The sequence below is a fragment of the Mixophyes fleayi genome, chromosome 2, assembly GCF_038048845.1.
Source record: "Mixophyes fleayi isolate aMixFle1 chromosome 2, aMixFle1.hap1, whole genome shotgun sequence".
NCBI classification, from domain to species: Eukaryota; Metazoa; Chordata; class Amphibia; order Anura; family Limnodynastidae; genus Mixophyes; species Mixophyes fleayi.
Window position 1 is genome coordinate 58,188,510 of NC_134403.1, and position 27,031 is coordinate 58,215,540.

At 39.0% G+C, this 27,031-nt stretch overlaps 1 protein-coding gene across 1 annotated transcript in view; it reads left to right on the forward strand.

Moving 5' to 3' along the window:
- COG6 (component of oligomeric golgi complex 6) overlaps nt 1-27,031 on the forward strand; it is an 82,161-nt gene that overhangs the window by 32,553 nt on the left and 22,577 nt on the right. Inside the window, exons 7-13 of the mRNA XM_075199039.1 lie at nt 3,504-3,574; nt 4,806-4,899; nt 11,105-11,233; nt 12,267-12,358; nt 13,438-13,502; nt 18,866-18,957; nt 20,877-20,994. Coding sequence (XP_075055140.1) covers nt 3,504-3,574; nt 4,806-4,899; nt 11,105-11,233; nt 12,267-12,358; nt 13,438-13,502; nt 18,866-18,957; nt 20,877-20,994 — 661 coding nt within the window. The remainder of the gene's footprint in view (nt 1-3,503; nt 3,575-4,805; nt 4,900-11,104; nt 11,234-12,266; nt 12,359-13,437; nt 13,503-18,865; nt 18,958-20,876; nt 20,995-27,031) is intronic.

Genomic DNA, 27,031 nt, shown 5'->3' on the forward strand with positions numbered 1-27,031 from the left:
ATTTTACCCAAATCCTGACAACAGTTGTCTAGCCATTTGTAGCGTTTGTAAAGCCACAGTCAGTAGAGGTAGGGACCTTAACCATATAGGATCCTCATCCATGTTACGCCATTTGAAGAAAGCTCATTGAAAGCTCTTGGGAAAATCAGAAATTTATGCTAAAAAAATAACAAGCAGTCCAGCATCATCTACCTCCCTTCTTTCAGCTAGATCCCAGCACCTGCAATCTACACCCCCAACACCTTCATCATCAATATCCTCACAAGTGATCGGAGTTAGTCCTGCACCCAAGTTTTTAAGGTGAGATGACTCCTCCCTTATCCAGAACTCCTCAGAAGAATTCTTGAACGTTAGGCCCACTGCTGCTGCTTCTGGGGGTGGATCTTGAACCCAAGTATTAGACCTGCATCCAATATCCACTATTAATGCAGCTGGTGTTAGCCAATTACTTGAGATCTTGTGTCCCCGTTACCAAATTCCATCACAACACCATTTTACTAGAAAAACTATTCCTTACCTCTTACCAGAAGGTTCATAAAAATGTAATTATTGGGCTACAAAATGCCATTCTACCCACTGTACACTTAACCACAGATATGTGGACAAGCAGAACTGGGCAAACTAAAGATTATATAACTGTGACAGCCCACTGGATTGGTGATTTACCTTCACCAGCAGGAACAGCAGCAGCATCTACCCAAGTAGGTCACATTTTTCAGAGGCAGGCTACTCTGTATCATCTGCTTCACTAAGAGGCATATTAATAATAATAATAATAATAATTATCATCATCATCATAGATTTGTAAGGCTCCACGGCGCTGTACAGTAGGGAAGACAAAGACACACATAAAACAAGACATACGTAAAACAAGAATAGACAAGGCAGACAAAATGAATGGAGACATGAAAACAAATGGTATGGAGGACCCTCCTCATTAGAGAGCTTACATTCTAAAGGGAAGAGGGCACAGCTGAAACAAGAGGAGCGAGTTTGGCTCAGAGTGGAGATTGTGATAGTTGTGAGGGTGCATTAGTGTGAATAGTGTTATCGAGGATAAGGTCACCTCTAAAAAACGAGATGGGCTTTCAAAGAGCATCTAAAGATTTGAAGGCTGTGGGAAAGTCTGATTGAGCGTGGTAGGGAATTCCATAAGTGGGGAACAGCACGGGGGAAGTCTTGAAGGCGGGAGTAAGACGTGGTTATCAGAGACGAGACAAGGCGCAGGTCAGAGGTAATACTGCTGACAATCTGTTTGAAAAACTAAGGGATGTCGTTGCAACATGGCTTATCCTGCTTGGACTCTCCTGAGGATATGTGATTTCTGATAACGCCACCAATATTGTTAGAGCATTACAGGGGGGGTGGGGGGATTCCATCACATTCCCTGTTTTGCTCATACAATCAACTTGGTGGTACAGAACTTTTTTAAAAATGACAATGACATGCAGGAGATGCTGTCTGTGTCCCGAAATATTTAGGGTAATTTTCGGAATTGTGCAACACCATGTAGGAGAATGCAGGAGCTGCAAGAAGAATAGAATTTGAGGGGAAATGTACTTTCTTCACAGGTGACTACTTCGCTGGACTAGAGTCCAGACACTGTTAGCTTGAGTCAAGTGAATACCCTAATTAGACTTTTTGAGAAGCAGCTAGAGAAATTGAAGGAGGAAATGAAACAAAGCAAATCCGCTAACTATATTGTAATTGTAGATTAAGTACTTAATTCGCTTCGCCAGGATCCAAGAGTTATCGGTATCTTGAAATTGGATCACTACATTTTGGCAATTGTGCTTGATCCTAGAGCTATGTCTTTATTTCCCTTTGTCCCAGATCACAAGAGATGCAATGAGCTCCTAGTCAGCAGGCTCACAGCTCAAGTGGTACATGACACAACGACATCTCCTCCTTCAGTTTCTCTGGCAACTGCTTCTAGGAAAAAACTAAGCTTTCCCAAGACACCCAGTGGTGATGCAGATGAGTGAGCACAACATTTTGACATTTGGTCTGGTCTAAAAGAATTGCCCAAAAATCGTGACCGCTCTGCCATAAAATGAACTACAAATTCCATGAGGAAGGCCATTATCGGCATTACATCAAAGTACACAGACTTCTGTGATGGTGGATTCCATCGGGGATGAATTAGTATTGTTTGAGGAACATGTACACAATGAGGAGGGTGAATATGATGATAGTGTAGATTGCAGGTGCTGAAATCTAGCTAAGAGAAGGGAGCTACCTGATGCTGGTATACTTTGTAATATTTCGGGTAGAACGGCATCTGGGCAATTTTATGTTTTTCTACAGTAAACTTCACCTTTATTAGAGCGTTTGTTTGTTTTTCTTTAAAAAGGTGGAAGCTTTTTTTTTTTACATTTTTGTTTCACTGACTTAAAACCACTATGCACTTGAACATAGGCTTTAGCACATGAGGTAGAGGGATTAGTTTAATCATGACTGAGACTGGAGAGTGACACCAACAATGTCACCCCTCCTGTTTCTGAGTGAGCTATGGTACAGTAAAATGTAACTGCAGATTTAGACCAAGCCAGCCAGCCCTATAATTTCTATTTCAGCAATGACAATTGGCAATGTAGAAATGGAGCTCTCCTCTTTGTGTTTAACATATATAACACGCACCGTACAATTTGACTGCAAATTCAGAATAAAAGCCTGCCAGGCCTAGTATTTGTATTTCAGCAATGACAATTAGCAATGGAGCTCTCCTGAATGTGACTGTAGACTTTGAAGAACACTGCTACCCCTGTGACCTACTATAGAGAAATGATTGTGAACCCTTAAGCAAACCACTCGCACTACTATGCGTTGAGTGATTTTTGCTGTTTTTGACCAAACCAGCTCACATTGCAGCATGTGTGGACCCCAATATTTGGACTTTCCTGCTTGAATTGTAATAAGATTTGATTGGAAAGGTCAAAAATATGTCCAGCTGGTGGTTACATTGGCTGATCAGAATCCGTGTAATGATCAGATCTGTTCATGCTGGCATTTCTGTGAGCCCCAATGGGGCAGGGACTGATTGTGAATGACAAATATTATCTATATAGTGCTACATAATATTGTGGCACTGTTTAAATAATAAGTGTACCCCACACCTCTTAGATTGTAAGCTCATTTGGGCAAAGCTATCCTGTTTCATGTAATTATGTCATTTGTTTATATCATGACCCACTCAATTTACAGAGTTACATAATACTGTATGTTGCCTTATTCATATTTATTGTATCACTCCACATAGAAATAGTAATTCATGTTTTATTTTCATTGATTTGTTTAACTTGTTTCCAGTGTTTGGCAGTGAGGAATAAACAGCTGCACACAAGTTTGAGCCTTTTGAACATTATAGAGGAATTTCTATATGTATTACAACTACTATTTGAAGCAGATATGTTCTTTGTGTATGTGTCTTCTCCCCTTTGGAAAGGATACATGAGTGGTTTAATTGTCTGTAATAGTAATGATTCTGTGCTGTTATTGTTCAGGCTTGAAATTATGGAGCAGATGGCTTTACTCCAAGAAACCTCTTATGAGCGTCTGTATCGCTGGGCTCAAAGTGAGTGTTTTCCCTGCATCATAACTTGCTATTTTTATGTAAAGTGAAAAGTGGACTATTTAGTAAATGTAAGACTCTATGGGGTATAATTACTAATCTGTGGGTTTGAAAAATTGGAGATGTTGCCTAAAGCAACCAATCGGATTCTAGTTATCATTTATTTAATACATTCTACAAAATGATAACTAGAATCCGATTGGTTGCTATAGGGAACATCTCTACTTTTTCAAACCCACAGTTTAGTAAATCTACCCTTACTTATCTTTTTTATTGGTTAGATACACACAACCCCCGTGTCATTATATTCAATGAGATCTTTACAATTTATGCACATGTGTGCGGTGTATGAAAGATCTTAAAATGATGTGATCTAATCTAAGAGATTTCAGGAATCTGGTGAGACAAGTGTAATCATTTTGATTGCCCGGTACTTAAAATTGTTGTATTGATATGTTTGTGGTCAGATTGAATAATCAGTTATTATTTGATCTCTCTTCTGCTCATGATCAATAAATCAAACATAACCAATTTCTATTGCTGTGCATGTACACATTGTTGAGTCAAGATTGCTTATGAAAAGATCTCTGTAATTGAACTCATTGGTTACAGTGGCCTTACAGCACTGGGGTCATGAGTTCAATAACCCTAGTGTCTATGTCTGTGTGTCTGTCTGTGTATGTTAGAGAATTTAGACTGTAAGCCCCAATGGGGCAGGGACTGATGTGAATGAGTTCTCTGTACAGCGCTGCGGAATTAGTGGCACTATATAAATAAATGTTGATGATAATAATAATATAACCGGTATCTGCACAACACACAGCCCACTCAGTACTTTTACCTTTGCAGTCTGGCTGGTCCATTGTGCAATATGATGTAGCACATGCCCTTGTGTTTCTAACTCCCATTGTCCTATAGATTGTAAGCTTGTGAGCAGGGTTCTCTTACCTCTCTGTCTGTATGTATTACCCAGTATTGTCTTATTAATGTTTGTTCCCAATTGTAAAGCGCTACGGAATTTGCTGGCGCTATATAATTAAATGTTGATGATGATGATGATCTGCAGTTTTAAACTGGTGTTGAGGATCATGTCATTACTTATGTTTGGAGAGTAGGGATGTCGCTCCTGTACAATATGGCGCTTTGTTTGGTAAGCAGCGATCTCGCTTTGTCACATGAAAGTGTTGTGTGATGGACATACAGTTACATTATTGCAATGCTTGCTTCATGACAGATGAGTGCAGAACATTGACTCAAGAATCGTGTGACATTTCTCCTATTCTGTCTCAGGCGATGGAAGCTCTGCAGGACAGGCCTGTCCTCTACAAGTAAGTAAAGTATTATTTACAGTGGTACCTTAAACATCAATTGAAACACAATTGCTGCATATTCATCTCAATGTTGTTACACCAACCCACCCAGCCAGGGTATGTCAAACTGGCTTTGAAAAAAGTTAATGTAGTTTATTTAATAACAAAGAACATTTGTTTGTTGTAATCTATAGCAACCAATTAGATTTTACCTTTTAGTAGTCTTATTTAGTCATCCTAATGAAAGCTAATGTCTGGTTGTTATGGGTTACAGCAACTGTTACTATTTTATCGCATAAAGCTAATTGTTTCCGAACCAATATGGACCTACTAAAGTATTGTGAAAGTCAGAACGGGATGGGATATTCAAAACTGTTTTAATACAATCCCCAAATAATTATTGTCATTCCTATTCTTTGGGTTTTTTTTATTTTTTTTTTATTTTTGTGGCACGTAAAAAATATCACATAAATAACTGACATTTCACCACCAGGCACAAAGAACTATGTCACACTGTGCTATGTAGAACACATATTTTACTGTAACAACAGAAATCCTATTGTTAAGTCCGTATTTGTTGTCACCAATAACGATTGTCCGATGGGGTCAGTGTGGTTACAAAGCACAGAAGAGATTTAATAGCAATAAGCAGCAAAATACAATAAGAATGTTACAAAGTATAACCGATACATACACAGCGCACCCTGGATCCAGGAACAGTCGTCAAAGCTGATCTCTATTGGAAAAGAGACTGTTACTGTAACAGAGGCCAGTTTATATACCGTTTGGTTTAGAAAAAAACTATGATGATGTCTCAGGTATACACGGTTAACACTACGAAAGTTCTTCATTGGTCCAGGGTTTATGATGTTTCAGTAGACTCCTGGTTGTAGATCACTCGATCCTCTTTCCAAAGGTGGGAGTAACTCACTCTAACTGTTGCATATGCGTTTTCCCACCGAAAAAACAGTTTAAACTGACCCATAAACAGAGTATTAATTTCATACTATTCATAACTAGCGATCGCTATGTGCAATCACTCCTCTGTTGATACTGGATTTCTGCTGGTAAAATATGGATTAATATGAGACCAAATTCCTTACATTTCTGAAGATCTGAACCATAAATACCTTTACTGTGGTTTTATCTATGCATAAATAATTTCTAATTCATTTATTAATAATTCAATATGGGTTGGAACTTCAATAAATGTGTCCTATTAACAAATATAGGTGTGAATGTAAGTGTATGTGCTGTTTACCTGTGCGATTGCGTCATTAACACAGGTATGACGTAGCGTACTAATCGCAATCACACAGTAAACACATATTAAACAGTTTAGCTTCATCCAATTATTCGACTTCAACACCATTATCCCTTCTTTCCACATCCATTAATCTCTATATGGTATCTCTGCCGCGTTTTTAATATATGCATATTAAGTACTTGACCACATGGGCATTTTTTTTTTTATTATTTTTTTTTTAGTGATTTGGAAGCATTTTCTTTGCTTCTAAAATGCTGGTAAAGTTCATCTCTTCCATTTTCAGTCAGTGGATTTAAAAGAAAAACGTAAATACACACACATACTTTTACTTTCAAGTCTTGTCTGGTTTTTGCTTTTAAATGCAAATATGTTTTCAAAGAAACAAACTCTCCTATGTTCAAAATATTAAGGTTCACACAACAAACAGATCTTGAACAAACACACAAAGGGCCTGAGTCATTAAGGAGAGCAAAGCATAAAAAAGGAGTGACTGCACCTGGGCAAAACCATGTTGCATTGGAGGGGGAAGTAAATTTTTAAAATGTGGGGACATATTTATAGTTCAGATTGGGCATGTCCTAGAACAACTTTTAAATTTCAGTGTACAAATTAGACTATCAAGTATTTGTGTGCTACATGAAAAAACAGCCAGTATTTAACTTATGTGCAAAATAATAAACTAATTTGTAACCCTTGTATTATAACATGGTTTGTCCAGGAGAGCATTTACTCCTTTCTTTGTGCCTAAATCATTAAGGAAAGTAAGGCAAAGGGCCTGATTCATTAAAGATCTTAACTTGAGAAACTTCTTATTTCAGTCTCCTGGACAAAACCATGTAACAATGCAAGGGGTGCAAATTAGTATTCTGTTTTGCACATAAGTTAAATACTGCCTGTTTTTTCATGTAGCACACAAATATCAACTTTAAATTTCAGTGTACAAATAAGCTATCTTCGTCAGGTAGCTGTTATAATTGTGTGTTATTCCTGTATTTTCCTGGCCTATATAGCATTTCACCACAAGATGGCAGTAGCATGTTATGTTCAGAAATTCTATAACACATTGTCCTTGCTACATAAGATTATCAGTGGAACTGCTAAAGTCAGTTTCAGAGAATTCATGTAGTAAAGCTTGTTTTTGTATCAAGGTAACTGACCTGTATCTGGAATTACTGAAATATTTCACATACATTTTTCTGTATTTATATTCTAGAAACCTATTGGTCATTATCCATCTTTCACGACGTTTCCTGGAAACCTCATACATTTTTTGCAAAACAGAAATATGTACAAGCTCATAATAATGTCTCAGAGAAGTGGGTTCAAGGTCAATATTTGAAAGAATTGATATGATAATTAATATAATGATGGTGTCCCTCACCAAGTCCAGCTCTTAGTGTTATACTGCTATCTAAGTGTCATTCTGCTCAGGGATCTCTAACACTGCTCCACTACTAATGTATAGTTTATAAGTTTGGGGAAAACTGACTTTACAAGTGTAGAAGCACTATTGTGATCTGCTCCATGTAGCCCGTCCTCTTAGAGGTAGAATCAGCAAAATCTGTATCCATAGCAACAACTACAAGTGGAAACATCATTTTGCTTGTTCCAACCATGGAAAACTATGTAGCCCAGCAAATATACATCATTGATGCATTCAAATACAATAGCACTTACTCTTAGAACATTCTGCACATTTGGGGTTTGTGTAGCTGATGAAAAGCAGCGAGTCTACGTCATTTAGACAAGGAATACCTTGCAGTTAGGATAATACCATAGTTTAGGATTATTTATTATGGGCAATGCGTGCCTCAATGTCTTAACGCTGAGATTCATGAGTATTACATCAGTGATCCCATTTGTGTGAGTCTGATATTTGTGTGCTCAAGATTGTATCTATTGAGAGAAAGTTGGGCAAGTTTGTGTATTACTAATTCAGAAAAGTCGCAAAGCCAATATTGTTACTGTGGCTGTCTGTTTTAGCTTGCAAGTGGATGCTTTTGTGAAGGGGAATATCCTCCTTGTTTTATTAGAGGCTGAGGCCTGTAACTCTGTAGAATAGAGTATGAGACAGACTGTAGACTCTTTGCCTCATGAGCGGTGCATGCCTTGTAGAAAATGACAAATTTTAAGGGATATTGGGTATTGGAAACGTAGCTTGTCCGTTTTGACAGTTCGGTTGGTCATGTTGGATATGATCTTATTATTGACTGCTTTTTGTGCTATTTTTTTTAATATTCCATTGTCTGTCACCTTTGGCAATTCTGTTGAATGTAGACTGGTCTTCTGGAGGAGGGGGGGGGGGGTGGAGAGGAGGAGAGAAAGAAGAAAAGATAGAGAGGAGTGAGGGCACTAATAATTTTAGACTGGAGCAAAGGAGAGGCTATTTAATTAGAGTTCAGGCAATGAGCAGCCACAGGTTAAAGGAACAGTCCAACCTGTGGGCAACTGAGTTAGTCAAGCTAGGTAGGAGGATAAAATTAGTACGCAAAAGTGGAATCTATTCTCCCCTGCCCCCATTGCAAACTGATTGGGATTCGAACAAGTGAGTTTCGTATAGAAAATGTTACGTTAGAAAACTTTTTAAGGTGTAAACTTTGTATATTTTTAAATAAGGAATAAAGCAGGCCCTTCAAACTAAGTGGAGTGGGTCCTGATGGCCAATAATACTGTTAGAAGTATATAACAAATAGTCCTCCTTGGAGAAGAGGTGGTGTGAAGGAGGAATTGGAGGAAAAAGATTAGGGATTGGAAGAGTAAAGAAAACATGCGATGGGGAGGAGTAGTATGGTTGGAGATGAGAGATACGGATCATTGGGAAGGAAAAGTATGGGAGAGGTGTAAACAAGTCCTAAAATATAACGTTGATTGTTAACCCACAACAGTAAAGAAATACTATTATCAACTACATCTGAATAATCTGTAAGTAATAGCAAAAAGAAGGAATCCTACATTTCTACTTGGAACAGTTAATTAAATGAGCATTATTAGGTTTGTAGCCTGTAGTGTGAAGGTAGTCCTCAATGTAGGATTATTTATATGCAATGTAAAGTTGTCAGGTATATTAAGCTTGAGCAGGAGAACCAAGCTGATTGGAGTAGATTTTTCCTGCTAATAATGCATCTAGTGATGGTCAAAGAAAAAACCTTCACCTCCCCATCATTCCATCCCCAAGGTGAAGTCGGAGGGGTGCAGTATGGGGGAGGGGAAATGGGGAGAATTAAAGGGAAGGGAAAGTGTGAGAGGGAGTCAGAGGGACGGACGGGACAACTAATATGCAGAATAATTGTGAATACCCACTTGGTGTACTCATGGTTTAGTGAAGGAAGGCTGCATGTTCGGAATTATTAGTCTGCTCCACAATGAGGGGATATAGAAAACCAGTCCGTATTGAACCAGAGGTGAGTGGCCAAGTCCTTTTCACCTTGCCAAATTCACAGGGGCGAGTACCGTAAGGAATACAACTTTAACCCTTTCTTGGTAGAAGGAACCTTCTGGGTTTAAAGCTGAATTGTGGACCTTCTTGGCAAGATAATGGTGTGGAGCCTTAATATTCTATCTCAAGGTGACTCTCTACTGGGGCTTATCCCTGAATTCTCTGTGGGCTTTTTCTAGTTCCTACATGTCAATCATCATGTTGGGTAGCAATTTTGTTAAAAGTTCAGGCAGATCATGAGATCTGTTACAACTTCTGGCACCCCTTTGAATCGTAGGTTATTCCTTCTACTGCATTTTCTAATGTAAAGACCCTGTGATAGTCATTAATGTCATTGGATAACTTTGTTTAGTATAGAGGTCTTGTAATTGTTTTTTAAACTTTAATGACACCTTGCGGGTGCAGCAAGGCTTCAGCCAATACGGTATACAGTGTAAATTTTCTTCTGAAGCCAAGGAAAGAACAGAGCCCATGGGGCGTGCGTCCTGATCCATGACCTGTCTGGATATGCATTCTGTTTAATCACATCCAACGTTACAAATCACTAATAATAGCTGTTCAGCTCTGCTTTGATTCTGAGACACCCTAAATATCAAGTTAAACACTTCACATTCATGTAAAAAGGCTTTACTGGATCAATAATGGCAGCTTAGTAAATTGCAGAGTAGCTTGTAAATCAAACATTTGAGGGAATATTGAGATATTTTTTCATGTTGGTAAAATCATAAAATTGGCACTTTAAAAGCCATCACAAGCTATTTGTGTGCATTTGCCGATCGTTGAATTCCAGAAGGTTGTTACATTGTATCGTATCAACATGAACATTATTCATGGATTATAAACTACGCGTGCTTTTGTTCCAGTGCGTTGGCTGGTTCCATCATGATTCATAGCTTTACTTTACAGTGATTATTTTGGTCCCTTTTTTTTTTTTTTTTTTTTATAAAGCTATCATCCACAACAAAAGCAGCTTGTAAACCTGATGCAGTGATAACAAAAGTACAGTGGGGTTCGGGTTTGCTAAATTCTGATCTTTTATAAAGGTGCTGCAGAATGGATAAGTAAGCGGTGGAATTACTAAGGGGATGATGTGAGTAATTTAGCTTGTCCTTGTTATGTGATAAATGTGCAAATGGATTTACTGTCTGTGCTCATCACTCCCCCTGCGTCTCCTAAAACAGAGCGATTGAAAAATATCTGTGTTTATTGTCAATTTGCACCTTACATAAATAAAGGTCTTAGATTTGTAAAATTGGTGTAACGTCATATTTGGTGACCTTCGCAGAGAAATTGCAGAGATTTTGTTAAAAGGTTTTTTTCGTTTTTGTTTTCAAGGCCATTTTCAATGAGTTGTTTTTTTTTGTTTTTTTTTAAGCGGTAACATACATTGGTGCACATGATAAATTAGACCAGTGTTTAGTGTTAAATCAGATAATCATATTGTTTGGGCACAGTACTTGTTAATTATTACATCAGCAAATAAGTTCATTCATTGTGGCTTGTTTATGTGTTTCTGACAGGTACACCCTGGATGAGTTTGGAACTGCACGTAGGAGTGCCGTGGTCCGTGGCTTTATCGATGCACTAACTAGAGGGGGGGCAGGTGGTACCCCACGGCCTATTGAGATGCACTCCCACGATCCATTAAGGTAATTCATGGTTATTTATCGGTACAGACACCGCTACAAACATCAGTTGCCAAGGTTTACTATATACAAGGCACCGAATGCTCATATGCTTATAATATGTAGTAGGCGGGTATTGTTCCTTAGAACACTGAAGAGTTAACATTATCATTCATCACTTATACAGATATGTTTAAGGAAGTGGGTGTCTATATATGTCTATATTGTAAATAAATAAATTGGCTTTTCTGTTGGTTATCTGTAGGCTACAGTGTAGGTCTCCTTGTAGTGGTTGGCAGCTCATTAAATACGAGGCATAAGGCAGAAAAAAAACTAACATTAAGTGTAGTAAAATCAGTTACTTTTAATAAGCAATATTAAAAGTAACATGGATTAATACAATACAAAGCTTATCTAGAGTACTGGTGTAGACCCCGAGTTTATATAACCTTTTGCAGGAATGGACTCCTACATAGGTAGATGTTGGGTAGCCAAGATGTTCCGAACAGACGTTTAGGCCTCAACATGTTCCGTCCCCTTGGGATCGTCCCACGGCAATATTCGGCATGATAGATTATATCTGTCCTTCTTCAGCTCAGTAAATGTCTCTCTATGAGTGGTAGCCCACGACCTATTAAGATGCCTGATCTAAGATAATAAATACTTGTCAGTACTGAAATAATGACATCACTTACCAGTACAGATTTGTATATGGAGGTGGGTGTGTATGTATGTGTGTATACACAAGTCTTTATTCCAAGTACTTTACCGCTGTCGATACATAAAGATCATGTTGACGGAACACTTGAGACACTGTAGTTGATGGTCACCGGCAGAACTATACATAGAAGTTACTTACGTGGACTATAGATTGTCCACTTCCTCCTCATGTTGTTTAGTATTCTTCCCAAAGTGACCCTCTACATCTCCAGTTGCAGGTTAATGAAAGGGCAATTTAGAATGTGGGTGAAGATGGCTTTGCACAAATGATCTATGATTTTCTATTATGAGCTTGTATGATCTTGGTATATTTATGATTTTGTTTTTGTATGACTAGGTATGTTGGGGATATGCTGGCCTGGCTGCATCAAGCTACTGCCTCTGAAAAAGAACACTTAGAGTCTTTGTTAAAGCTTGTAAACATCCAAGGTATGGGCTAAAGTGATTTGTTTATTGTTACTCTCATAACATTTGTGTTTTTGTACTTTCTTCATATATGTTATCGGCTTGTCCGCTACTCTGAAGTAGGCTTTACTAATTTCATTTCTTGTGGGCCACTGCTTAGTTGTAATTGTGGCACATTCCTGGAGATTTATAAACCTGATCTGATCCAATGAAGCTGAGTATATAAATCTTTATATTATAAACTATACACAATTTGTCATGTTTTAAAAACAATATTATTACAGATTTTTTGGGGGGATAATTTTGTCACTGTTTTTTGCAACGTTCTGCATAATGCAGACAGTGTTCTAGTGATGTCACAAGTTACTAATGAAGTGATTGGCTCTTTTCTTGTGAATGTTGGTTCTATCAACAAATTAGCTGCCTCCGCTGTGTGTAGGCACCTGATACACTGTAAGAGCATTACTCTTTTATGCCTTGATCTTATCTGTAATCTACCATTCATGTAGCTAAAATAACTTGTTATTATAGTTTAATTATGTGGCATTGTAGATGTAAATGCTTTTACTGGTGTAATTTGGGAATATTGGCAACAATTTTATGCTTACCGAGGAAATGGTTATGTAATGTAACATATTTAAATTTAGTTACATATATGTGAAAGGGGAAGGAACAGACATTAAGTTATCTCTTATGTATATAATATTTTACATGTGGAAGACTGTTAGAAATTCATATGTTGTCTGTTCAGTATAATTGACTATAATAGAACTTGTCTTTTGTTTAACTGTTAAGTTTGATTGAGAAGAACCATCTTTAACTTAAATATTGTTGTTTATAAGTATAGTTATCATATTATGCAGCGCTTTAGAGAAAATGTAATCATTATTGTTGGTGGAAATCCACGCAAACACAGGGAGAACATACAAACTCCAGACAGATTAGGCCATGGTTGGAATCGAACCCATGACCCCAGCGCTGTGAGGCAGCAATGCTAAATAATATCTATTCAAATGAAAATATAAAATAGCCAGTATTTAATAATTTGTGTGCAACATTCAGTGCCTTGAAAAAGTCTTCAGTGTTGGTTTGGTTTCTTGCAGGTGTTGAAGATAATATCCAGGAGGTTGTAGGACACATCACAGAGGGCGTCTGCAGACCATTGAAGGTTATGATTATTTAATTACTTTTTCACAGCCATTTGTGAAATATTTAGCAATACTGTACTTTACACTGCTATCCATTTACATATAAGGAATGATTTTATAGAATAATCTAGCATCCGATTTCAAAGCTTAAAAGAAATCTCCATCCTGACTAAATTGCAGATTAAAGGTGCCCAGAGATGCTGTGATTCTCCCAGCCACTTAGATAACCTAGACCTAATAGGCCTCCGAGTTCTGCCAATCACACACGTCGTCTGATCAGGAAAGTCTGGCTAGACAGTGACCGCATCTGACTACTTGGTGGTTTACCCATTGGTTGTCAAATGCAGTTGAGTGAGGCCAGAGAAATAGAGGCTGCACCAGGAGTGGGTCTGTGTGTGGGATCATTAGAACCAATAGCCATTAAAACTTGTTTTAGACTGAGTCAAAAAAAGGCTATATCCCATTATGCACAGTTAGGCCAGTTACCCAAACATATGCCTAAATCAGACATAGACATGACTGTCTGGAACCTGATTTGAGTTGCCGGATCTGAACAAATTAAACCCATTACTTTCATCTCCAAGTAGAGAAAAGGAGAGGGCCCTGTGTCTGGGACCTGCACCATTAGTCTGATACCCCTATTGTAGAAAGATCAGTTATTCTGCCCCCGCCTGTTTGTTCTTTAATGTTTAGTATGAGTGGTGACAGTGTTTTAAAACAATTTGTTAATGAATGAAGTGGAAATAATATTACTGCGTTTTTATTTCTATGTCTATCAGATATGTGCTAAAATCATAGCAAACTACTTATACTAGCACCTATTATTCCATGTCCCCAATTCATAAGATCTGACAACTTTATTATTTTTATTTGTTCCAGCCGTTTTATGGTTGAAAATGATTATTTACACATCTTTTTCTCTGCAACACAAATGCTTAACTGTTTTACACAATACAGCCACTTTCAGCTAAGTAACTGAAAGCTGAAAGTTCAACTGTCTGCTGCCAAATTATATTGTAGTGAGCGACAATTGGGGGACAGGATTTAGAAAGAAAAAAAGTGGAGTTCCCTATTAATCCATTAATACATAATACATGTGGATTAGCCCAAGTGTGTACTGCAGTTTCACATATTGCAGTTTGCACAGGATTTTAAATTATCCGTTGGTAAAACTGTAAGAAAGAAAATTGTGGTTCTATTTGAAATGTTTTTGTACCAATTCCTCAAAATTACCAGAAGGTCACATTCTAATGTTATCAGTTTTACTTTAATTGTCATATTTGTCTTATCACTCTTTCCTCACAATCAGTTACTCAAGGTTGTATTTTCCAGTAACACTTCTATACCCATAAACATAAATATTTACAGTTGTGATGGGAAAGTTCATTTTAAAGAATGTGGTTTACAAATATTTGATGACATTGGCTGTCTATGTTTCTGAATTTTACACTTTCCTCTCAGCCATTGTTTCTTCAACAATGTAACTTACTATAGCGTGAATTTGTAATAATAAACCATACCCGTGTATGGCTGGGACACACATACAAGTGATCATAAAGATATGAATACGATCCAGCTATAATTTCTCATCACCCATGAGAAGATCTACATCTAGGAATCCAAAGCACTGAGACCGAACGAGTCATTATAAATAGTGGATACAGCCATCATCATCACCATTTATTTACATAGCCCCACTAATTCCGCAGCACTGTACAGAGAACTCGCTCACATCAGTCCCTGCCCCATTGAGGCTTACAGTCTAAATTCTCTAACACACACACACACACACACACACAGAGACTAGGGTCAATTTGTTAGCAGCCAATTAACCTACCAGTATGTTTTTGGAGTGTGGGAGGAAACCGGAGCTCCCGGAGGAAACCCACGCAAACACGGGGAGAACATACAAGCTCCTCACAGATAAGGCCATGTTCGGGAATTGAACTCATGACCCTAGTGCTGTGAGGCAGAAGTGCTAACCACTTAGCCACCATGCTGTCCTAGCCACGCCAGTAAAACGCACCAGACTTCATAACACCGCTGTGTATTGAGACCCAAATCCCATGCGTGTATGATGACTGATTTGTCTATGGGGCAATAAATACAGGCAGTCATATGGTATAAGTCAAGTAGTGTTCTCTGCTCCATATTCTCTGAACAGAAGGGCAGTCTGACAGATCTGCCACCTGTCAAGGCCTCATGCTACTGCTGTCAAATTAGTGTGGAGTACTAGTGTGTTACCAAACTAGTACATGAAGATGGAAACCGTTTGTTCCTTTGATCACGTACTTACTAACATTACTTTCGCTCAGATGTGTTGCAGCAGTTTTGTGGCATTTTCAAAAGCTGTCTGCTCCAGTCAATGCAGTGTGCAAGCCAAATACACAGTGTTCAGAAGAGAGACCCCACTGATCTCCTGAATGGGAGCAAAACCGCAAGTTAACAACCACATGTCATGTTGGACAAAACATATTTTTACAGGCCAGAAAATTTGGAGACAACAGCAGAGACAATGATAAATCAAACTAAGGTGCATATTGCTTGTAAGTTCATGGTTTGCTGCACTCTGATCAACAGAAAGTCATGTGACTTTCTGGGACTATACTATTAGGGGTGTTATCGAAGTAATGCATAGAAGCACCGAATGGACAAAGTAGAAGTCTTGCTTTAAAATATTGGACATCCTGCATTACTCATTTAACACCGCTAATAATAGCATAGTCCCAGAAAGTCACATGACTTTCTGTCTGCCACCTTCTACATTCCTCGTGATTCTGACACGTAGTGATTTCAAACCTTCTCTGTTAACATTGCTTCGTGATTGGCAGCTTCTGTCTTCTCAAGTCGGGTAAGTACTTGTCGGTGTACTGGTAGTCGAGGACACGTACCCAACCCAAATGAGTACAGATATGTATGACCAGTACCTGTCACAAAACAATCTATGGTGTATCGCAACTGTGGAACTTAATGCCTACTTACGCTACTTGGCCAAAAGTATGTTGACACCTCTTCTTATTAGTGCATTTGGCCATTTCAGCTATACCCATTGCTAACAGGTGCATACTGCCATGCAATCTCCATAGTCCAGCATTAGCAGTGGAATGGGTTGTACTGAAGAGCTCAGTGGCTTTCAACTCTTCCAACAACCTATAAACCTATAAATGGATTGAGCAACTTCCATTTCTGTGTTTGGGAGGGATGTTCTGGTATCGGTAGCTGATGAGGAGTGCTGGTCCTCTATTGCTATGTGGAAGCTCCTGGGATACCTCTTGTTAAGTTAGCTCTCAATTTAAAAATGCATGAATGTATGATCCAATATAGGGACTCTCATTATTTAGAGTTAGGACCACCCTATTAGCAGAAATGGCTTGAAGTTACGGGTGGCTTAATATGCATTTGCAAATGTGTGTGACTGAAATTTCTGCATTTTTAGTAGAATATCAGCTGGGGGGATTTTTTCTGTTTTTTTTTCTTTCTGGCTGCCCCCACCCTTTCAAGCACCTGCTGTGAACCTATAAATTGATTGAGCAACTTCCATTTCTGAACCTTTCCAAGTTTGAGTCAGCTCTTGCAGGGCAGAAATTTGACAGTCTACTGTAAGTGCTATTATTTTGAAGTGGAAACATCTAGGAGCAGCAACAGCTCAGCTACACCAGCTCACAGATCGGGACTGTCAAGTGCAAAAGTGCGTAGAGCGTAAAAGTAATCTGTCCTCTGTTGCAACACTCGCTACCAAGTTCCTAACTGCTTCTGGAAGGAATATTAGCACAAGAACTGTTTGTCAGGCGCCTCATGGTTTGGTTTTCCATGACTGAGCAGCCACACACAAGCCTCAAACCACCATGTGCAGTGCAAATGTTGTTAGGAATGGTGTAAAGCACACCACCATTGGACTCTGGAGCATTTTAAGTGCATTCTCACCATCTGACAGTCTGACAAATGAAACGGAGTTTGTTGAATGCCAAGAGAATGCATACTGCCAGTTGTAAAGTTTGGTGGAGGAGGAATAACGACCTGGGGCTGTTTTTCATGGTTTGGCCTGAGCCATTTCGTTCCAGTGGAGGGAAATCTTAATTCTACAGCACACAATGACATAGGCATTGTGTGCTTTCTACTCTGTGCCAACTGTTTTAGGAAAGCCCTTTGCTGTATCAGCATGAATATGCCTCGTGCACAAAGCAAGGTTCATCAGAAAATGTCTTCTAGAGTTTGATGTGGAAAGACCCTTGACTGGTCTGCATAGAGTCCTGACCTGACCTCAACCCAATCGATCACCTTTGGGATAACTTGGAACGCAGACTGTAAGCCATCACCTTACACCAGTGCCAAACCTCACTAAAGGCCTTGTGGCTAAATGGATGCAAATCCCCAAAGCCACACTCTAAAATCTAGTGTAAATCCTTTGCAGAAGTGTGGAGGCTCTTATAGAGGGGAAGGAGTGACCAATTCCACATTATGTCCATTGTTTAGGAATGAGATGTTTAGGAAACACATATGGATGTGATGTTTGGGTGTCCACATACTTTTGGCCATGTAGTGTACATGTTGAATCTGCACTACAGCTTAGTAAATTAATTTCCTAATGTCTCTCCCCTTAACTAGAGCCAGGACTAAATGCTGCTCGTTATTTTGTAATGGTGGTGAGGGGAAAGTTGAGCGGGAGGACCGGCTGCAGTTGTGAGAGAAATCTCTGGAAAAACATCTACATGTAGCGGCTCCTGAGCCAGAAATGGGGGGGGGGGGCTGTTGGTAAAGTCTTTTCTGTAGGTGATAGTGCAGCTTTAACACCTGGTATTTTTGGTTGATGACCCTCTCATCAATGCATATGTGGTCATTATTCAAATTAGTACTTGATGAACTAGGTAACAAGGTAAACAAATACCAGAGATAGTGGAGAGAATTTGAAATTGTACATTACTGTGTTCTCCCCAGCTCCTGTTTCCGGGTGCTCCACCCGGCTGTTTTTACTTGGCACCCGGCTGTGGGAGTCCGAAGGAGTCATAATAGGACAAACCATTGTTTATCCTATTATAATCAGCGCTGTGTGAGCAATGCAGCCAGCAATGTGTGTGAGACCACGGACTACCAGTCTGACCAGTCCAGGCTGGCAGAGGTTCAGCTGACAGGCATGAAACAATGAATGAAGTAATTATAAAAATTAAAAAAAGGGTGTCCAGCCAGCAAGTGGGTAATAACCTCCAGACTCTTTATAAATAACCTCCAACATTTTATTTTCTTTATTATTATTGCAAATATTGCACTGCCCCCACCCAGCCACCCGGCTGGTGACACTTTCTGGGGGGAACACTGAGTACCTTCCCAAATGGTGCAATTCCTAGTGTACTTTAATAACCTTTATTTTCTGGTTGTTGTTTTTTAGGTCCGTATTGAACAAGTTATCGTTGCAGAGCCTGGTGCAGTGTTGCTGTACAAAATCTCTAATCTGTTGAAATTTTACCACCACACAATAAGGTAAGTCACTTTAACACTATGTACATTAGTGTCTGCAAGCTACAGTATTAGAGGAAATGATCTAGCAGCAGAGATGGGAGAGGGGGGCATCTGATAGACCCTTTCACACATATCAAGGGTTTACCAAGGTATGATACCTTGATGATGATCATCACCATTTATTTATATAGCGCCATTAATTCTGCAGCGTGGTACAGAGAACTCACATCAGTCCCTGCCCCATTGGGGCTTACAGTCTAACTTTTCTAACACACACACACACACACACACACACACACAGACTAGGGTCAATTGAATAGCAGCCAATTAACCTACTTGTATGTTTTTGGAGTGTGGTACCTGGAGGAAACCCACGCAAACCCCTGGGAGAACATACAAACTCCTCACAGATAAGGCCATGGTCGGGAATTGAACTCATGACCCCAGTGCTGTGAGGCAGAAGTGCTAACCACTAAGCCACCGTGGGAAGCATTCTTCAAAAAAAAGGAGAAGTATTAAAACAAGATTTCATGCATCTAAATCAGAAAATCAGGACAGCAGGTTTAGGAGAAGTCTGAGAAAAAATTACTTCACCAAAAATGTTGTGGATAGGTGGAATATACCATAACAAGTGTTCTGGAATAATACAGTATGGGATTTAAACATGCTAGGGGTAGACATAAGGCTTTCCTAAATTACATGATTTACATGAGCCCAAAATGATTTCTATACTCTGGTTAATGTGTTAAGTAGAATTAAGAGCCATCACCTAATATCTAATATTATTTTTATTAATCAGTATTGATAGAGCAACATGGATTATAGGTAATGGTAAAAGAAATCCATCACATATGATGACTAAACCCTGAAGCGTGGTATAGAGGGGCCAGATGCAAGAAAAGAATAAGAGGGTAGGGGATATTGTAAATTGTGTGATAACCAAACCAACAGCAATGAGAAATGTAAGAACACAAAGGGAACAGAGACCAGAACTGTATAGAATGGATATTGTTATAAAGGAATGACCGATAATTAAATGACTATGTTTAATGCACTTGTGTGAAGATGTTATATGTGGTGCTAAGTGCCAGAGGCTTATTAAAGAAGGGAGATGGTATAAAGAGTGAGGACTGTAATGGAAAAGGCTACAGACATGGAGTAACTTATAATGATGTCTGAAGTGAGCTGTAGAGTGATAAACAGTCCTCTTCATCTGTTGTTCCTGGAGGTATGTGTTCTTCCTTTGTTCGTATTTATTATAATAGTTATTATTATTACCATTATTATTCTGCAGAGATAAACCAAACACACAGTGATTACAATACAGAGCGTAGCTTATGACAAATGGAACCACTTTTGGATTCAGAGATGTGTAACGCAAGGTTCAGCTGCATATATTGTATATTGGTTTTGAAGCTAGTACTTCAGTCATTAGAACTCTGGTGCACTGATACTATGTACTGTCTGATCACAAGATCTCAGTACAGAAAACACAAAGCTTTTCAAGCTGCTAAGTGAATCTTCCTACATCTGCAGCTCCAAAATAGAAAGACAGATTTCGTTATATATTAATGCTGTAATGTGTTATTAGATAAATAAGAAGGTGACACCCTCATCTCATCGATAGAATGCAACTGGTCTTTTTTTGTATATTTGTCCTTTATCGGGGTTTTTCCTCTTTATTATGATCGTTGCAATAACCTTTATACCAACCCGTAAATGTAGAATAAAATGCTGCCACGCTTTTTAATGTTACCCTAGGCAATTCATGCCTAAAATAAACATTTACATGTATTTACCCACAATTACCTGCTACAGACTTTCTGTATTGTGTGGTCTGTTTTAGGAGATGCTGATAACTCCATTTTGCTATCATTTACTGAATTGCTATAATTGAAAGTTGTTTTCTGATAAAATGTCTAAATACTTCTTTCTTTCAGTGGGATTGTTGGTACAAGTGCATCTACACTGTTGACTACAATTGAAGATATGCACTTATTAAGCAAAAATATATTCTTCAATAGCCTGAGTTTACATGCAAGTAAATTGCTGGACAAGGCAAGTACACACAAGGAACCTGTTTAACAAGTGTTTCCGTTTATCACTTTATTGAGCTGCCTTTTGAAACCAGCTTTGCCCAGTTTCTCAGAATGTTCTCAAGGACTCTTCTGAAAACTGGTGCAAAGGGGAAAAAAATGTGTGTTTGTAACCTATAGCAACCAATCATTCTGGCTTTGTTTCTTAGCTGTCATAGGAAAATGACAGCTAGAATGTATTTATTAGTTGCTGTTTGCAACTCCACTCCACCTTTTCCATTTTGCAGGGCTTTTCAAATGTGTTTCCATTTAGTTCCTAGTGATTTGATAGGCTGCTTCTGTTGTACATTGTTTGGGCCACACCGTGTATGTGACAAGTATGATTTAATCACTATCAGCCGTTCACTTGGATCATTTAAAGTGTTACTTGCGGCAAAATATGTATTTCAGATTGTTTGTGATAGGTTAAAAGCTTTTAGAGTGAACATTCCAGTAAAAATATTCATGTTTTTGTTTAAAAAAAAAAAATGTTGGCATTTAACTGTGACTTTTAAGAATAGCAGGCAAATTTGTTTTATTTTCAATGGAGAATTACAGCTACAGGTATCCCTATATTTTAAAATATCTGTGTAATCTTCTTCCTCCCTCTGCTTTCTGTTATGTCCGATTCTATTGTCACCAATAAAGATGGTCCGATGTGATCAGTGTGGTTCCAACTCACAAAAGAGATTTAATAGCAATATGCAGCAAAATACAATATGCAAAGTATAACCGATACATATGCAGACCACCCTGGTTCAGTTCTCAAGTCTATGTTGGCAAAGAGGCTGTTCCAGTGCCAGTGGCCAGTTTATATACACTGCTAGAGGCTGATGTGACTGGATCACTGATAAATAACTTCTGGTATGAATTTATTTAAAGGAAATAGTGCAGGGCGCATATTTATATAATTGCATATGCACTTATTTTTTGGATTGTATATATTCTGAGATAGGAAATCGTTCTTTCTGAGACTAGGGTGGAAACTGTTTTTTCCTGTTTTCACCTTACTAAAGGATATGCCTTATTTCTGATGCATATATCTGATACAATAGGCCGTTGTGGATGGAGGTCTTGTGTGTATTGGGATGTATTTTGTATGGAAGTGTCATTGTTTGGGATTTGTAAGGTTGCTAGTGGAAACATCCAATCAGGCATATGTGGAAGGGGAGTCTGATAGCAAGAATGGCTAACAAAGTTTTGTGATGAAGTGTAATGCCTGCTCTGGCCAAAGGCCCAGCAGGGGGTCATTACTGTGTGGCCTTTTGTCCAGAGTGCATTTCATAGATGAGCGCAAATTTTGTTAGCTTTGCAATACATGTAAATCCATGTTCAAATAGGGTACCTCCTGATGCTAAAAATAGCCTGTGTCTGAAATGCATAAAAGGCACTAGCTTGTATTTGAAACGTGTTCTTCTGATTTCAACATTTGACCTGATCACTGGTACCACTAACCAGTGTGAGCAAATAAACATCTTGCTTCAAAGACCTGCTTGGAAACCTCTTCAATATTGCTGTATTCCTGTGACCTGCAGTTTATACCCTAAAACTAATTCGTTCTCCGCTTGTCTGAGGTTTGGACCCATCTTTTCCAGTACCACCGCTCTGCCTGCTACCCATGCAGCCTGGTCAGTGTGATAGGCCAGGGGGATCAATCCACAGCAACCCTGACCCATAGTAAGCGTTCCGGAGTTACCAGCCCAAGTGTACCAGCACAGGAGTACACTAGCAGTGACAGAACCACGTTCCTTCTGGATAACTGAGTGCCATAAAGGAGCTCAGTGGTGGCAGCATTGTAAGCCCCTCTTACTGCAACAAATAAGGGCGCATTTGGGATAACGTGAAGGAATGGTGGCAAAGTAAGCCCAGCCGGTCCCAACAACAGACAGGGTGGCATAGGTGGTCCATCCTGTCACAGCTGCCCTAATGCATAGTAGGATATCCACTAATCCATAACATTGAACAGATTATATAGAGATATACATACATAGGCGCTCATAGAGGTTCACATAGGTCATGTGATAAATCATTTGAACGACTTGATCGTACAACCGATCACATGCAAAAGAAAGAAAATATAATATGGTGTAGTATATATGTAGAACCTATGTACTCCTTCACCATAAAAGACAATATAGTCCCAAGATCCTAGTGAGGCAATACAAAGACTCTTCAACACCATATGTGATCATGCAGTCTTAACCGTTTGATAATACGCTTACAAGACGAATTCTTGAATGTCTGCGATGTATAATGTATAATGAATAGCATTTCTTAAGACTTCATTCTCCCCATTAATCGTGTGGAAAAAAAAATCAAATCGCTACAGAACATATAGTGTCACTTACATAGCTTGGCAGAAGACATGGAATAGGCAGGTGAAGCTCTCTCTCGGCATCAACCTTCTTTCTCCGTTATAGGGGATTTCCACCTCCAGATGATTAAATTTGCTTGTCCATGACCTCATGTGCTTGCATTGTTAAAACATAATCAAATTACATCTTAACATGTTGGTTTAACAGTGGGCACATTCACATGGAAAAATAGAACTTTTACCTCACTTATGCACCGGCTTCTATTTCTTTCCTGGCTGAACGCGGCTCCTCTCTGCTCCTCTTTATCGCATTTGTACTGATCAGCCTAGTGACATCACTGCTGACAGCGTCGCAACGGGCTCACTGTCCACCTGTCGGCTATAGGTGGATCCTCTCAGCTCCTTTTCGCCGCAACAGGGATCACTGTCCCCTATTGTCTGTCACAGAGAGTGGCCCGTGTCCAAAATGAAAGGGGGTGGAGCAATCAGGCAGTGGGGCCCAACAGTGGATTTTCCGGTACCCCGGTGGGCCAGTCCGACACTATGTATATGTCTATATAATCAGTTTATATACAATTTGTGATGGAAAAAAACAATGACGATGTCACAGTTATACACAGATAACACTAAGAAAGTCCTTCATTGGTTCGGGTTTCAGTAGAATGCTGGTCATAGGTCAGTTCAATCGATCTTCCATAGATGGGGCAACTCACTCCAACAGCTGCATATGTGTCTTCCCGCCGAAAAACTGGTTTAAACTGACTCATTAACGGAGTACTTTTGAGAATAAATTTTATATTAATCAGAACTAGCGACTGCTATGTGCGATTGCTCCTCCATTGATACTTTTCTTAGGACCTGAACCATAAATACCTTTTCATTTAGATGTGTCCTTCTATAAATAATCTCCTAAATTCTTTATAATAAATGATTGTGCATTAAAACTTTATTAAATGTGACCTATTTACAAATGTTGGTGTGAATGTAGGTGTATGTGCTGTTTACCTGTGCGATTGTGTAATTAACTCTGGTATGATGTAGTGTAATAATCGCAATCACACGGTAAACCAATATTAATTAATTTAGAACGACTTCATCCAATTATTCGACTTCGACATTTCTTTAGCATCCAACAGACCAGAGGTGGAATTAGCAAGCTGTGGCCCCCGTTGCAGGGAGGAGGGAACAGGGGGCCCCCGACCCTCTGCATCTGCGTTGCAGTGGGCCCCATTATCTCCATGTTTTTATGACATTGAATGCTTTTTTGAAGATAACTCCTCATGGGAGGAAACAGCCCTGAATATAAAGCATGAAATTCTCCCATTCCTCAGAAAATATATTTATTGATATGTGAGGTTTTATAAAGAGGGAGCTCTGCATTCATTTATTTAATTTGCTTTTTTTTTTTTTGTGGATTAAAAATATGACTATACAACATTGACTTTTAAACAATGCAGATTTTTATTGTTATATACACTACTATGGAAAAATGAAAGAATATACCTTATTTTGCTATTTTGTATTTTAGGTGTTCAAAGCCAGCAAGTTTACGGAGATATATTATGTGTGTTAGGTGTTGTGAAACATGACACAACCTGAGCCTCTTTCTAGAATATTAGTAGTATTGATTGTGCTTTGGACAAGCTGTTCTTCGTCTTGGTCTGTGTCGTGTTCAGGGGTATTTTTACTTTAATTTAAAACTAAAGTATTATGATGTTTTCACCCTCAAATTGCACGATGCTCATGTCTGATAAAGCTTTTAGTTTCCTCTCTTACCTTTCCACTTGACTTCATAAAAGTCTGTTGTGAGTGATTGTAAATTAAGCACTTGTGCTTCATTAACTGCAAATGGTGATCCAAATGAAAGAGGGTATAGAACACACTCTATGATCCTGCTTGTTTTCCCTGTGGAAATAGAACATTTGTTAAATACTTTTTTTTCTTTTCTTCTTTTTTTTTTTTTTAATACTTCTTTATTATTAATAGTTCTTTTTATCAATTTACAGCAGAGTCCAAAATACAGTCCCCAAAATATACCAACGTTATTGTTTCCCTGGCCCGCAATTGGGTGACCCCGGAACATTTAGGTGTAGCCAGGAGCCAGAGCACTTTAAATATTTGAATTTAAATCGTGGTTCCTCCCATTCCCCTCCAGTTTTGTGAAGTGTTCTTTAGCAGGGGCCATGTTATATGCTGCACTAGCAGATTTTTAAATTTTATTTATTTTATTTTGTTAATATTTGGCCGCATAGGTGGCTTTTGAAAGAATGGTGTAATTATACAGCAATGCGCTTGTATATTCACACTGTTCTTATAGGATGAGTTGAATGCCAAGTTGAGCCTTAGCTCCCTGAAAGTTCAGGTATCGGCTCTCTAAGTCATCTTTTAAAGTAGATTGGCTTTGTTGCCAGATGTTAACACTTTTTTTTACAGGGTGTACTGCATATACAACCTCCGTACATTATTCTGGTGTGCCATGGGATCTTAGTTTGGTGTTTGATGCTTTGCAGCATTCAACATTTGAGCCTTTGGTTGAGGTAGACGTAAAACTTCTGACTTGGAAAACTGTTGGCTATTTTGAAATGATAGAAGAGTTTCAGAGGTTGCAACTTTGTCCTGTAAGTCTTATCATCTTATATTCATGAGGATAAGGTGGCCCTTCTGACCAGGCAACTTGCTGCAGAAATTCTCAGGGCTCATTCCATCAGGTTGGTTGGGGCTTCATGGGTGGTATGGCATAGGGCCTCAGCTGAGCCGCTCACTCAGACTCCTACCTGGTCTTCAGTTCACACATTTACCAGATTTTATAAGAGTGTCAGTTTTGGGAGGTAGGTGCTTCACATTGCTTGACTGAGTGTCCCCACCCTTATAGTTAGTTTTGAGATCTACCCTATGTTCCAGGGTCCCAAATGCCAGAGAAAATGGAATTTTATGAGCTAAATCCTTTTCTCTTAGTCCATTGGAGGACACCATTTTTTATTAGTATTGTTATTAGTATTATTATTTTTTATTATTATTAATATCCATTATATGGCACCACAAAGGGTCCATGGCTCCGTACATAGAGCATGGACAGAACACTGCATATAGGGCATTACAAAAACAAAGTGCAATTGAAAAACCAACTGTGTGACACAGCATTTGGTGAGTACCAGAAAGCAAGGAAAGGGGAGTAGGAGAGATGGAGAGTGAAACAAGCTGAGCTCAGTGGTAGGATGCAACTAACAGGGACAAGGGCAGGGGCCTATTGCCTATTTCACCTATTGTTTAGGTGAAAATGTAAAGCTGGAGAGCCAGAGGCAGAGGTAACAGGAGGAGGAGGACATGAGGAAAGAAGGTCATGCTCGCAGGAGCTTTCAATCTAAAGGGAAGGGGCCAACTGATGGGAAACTAGGTGGGCTATCGGGTGAAAGGATAGTAGGGGGGAGATGAGCAAGAGGGTAGTAAAAGGAGGTAGAGGGTGGTAATAAGATTAACAGAACGGGAAAGGAGATGAGTGAAAGCGGATCAAAATGAGACGAGATGACGGCGTGCAAGGGGATAGCCTGATAGAACATGGGGAATCGTTTCAGTGAAGGTGTGCAGTACGGGAGAAATCTTGTATACCAGATGGGTGGTGAGGCAGCGGTTGATGGCAGATCAGAGAAAGTGAAAGGGAGCATGAATGGAGATGAGGTTGGACATGTAAGAAGGAGTGGAGTTAGAG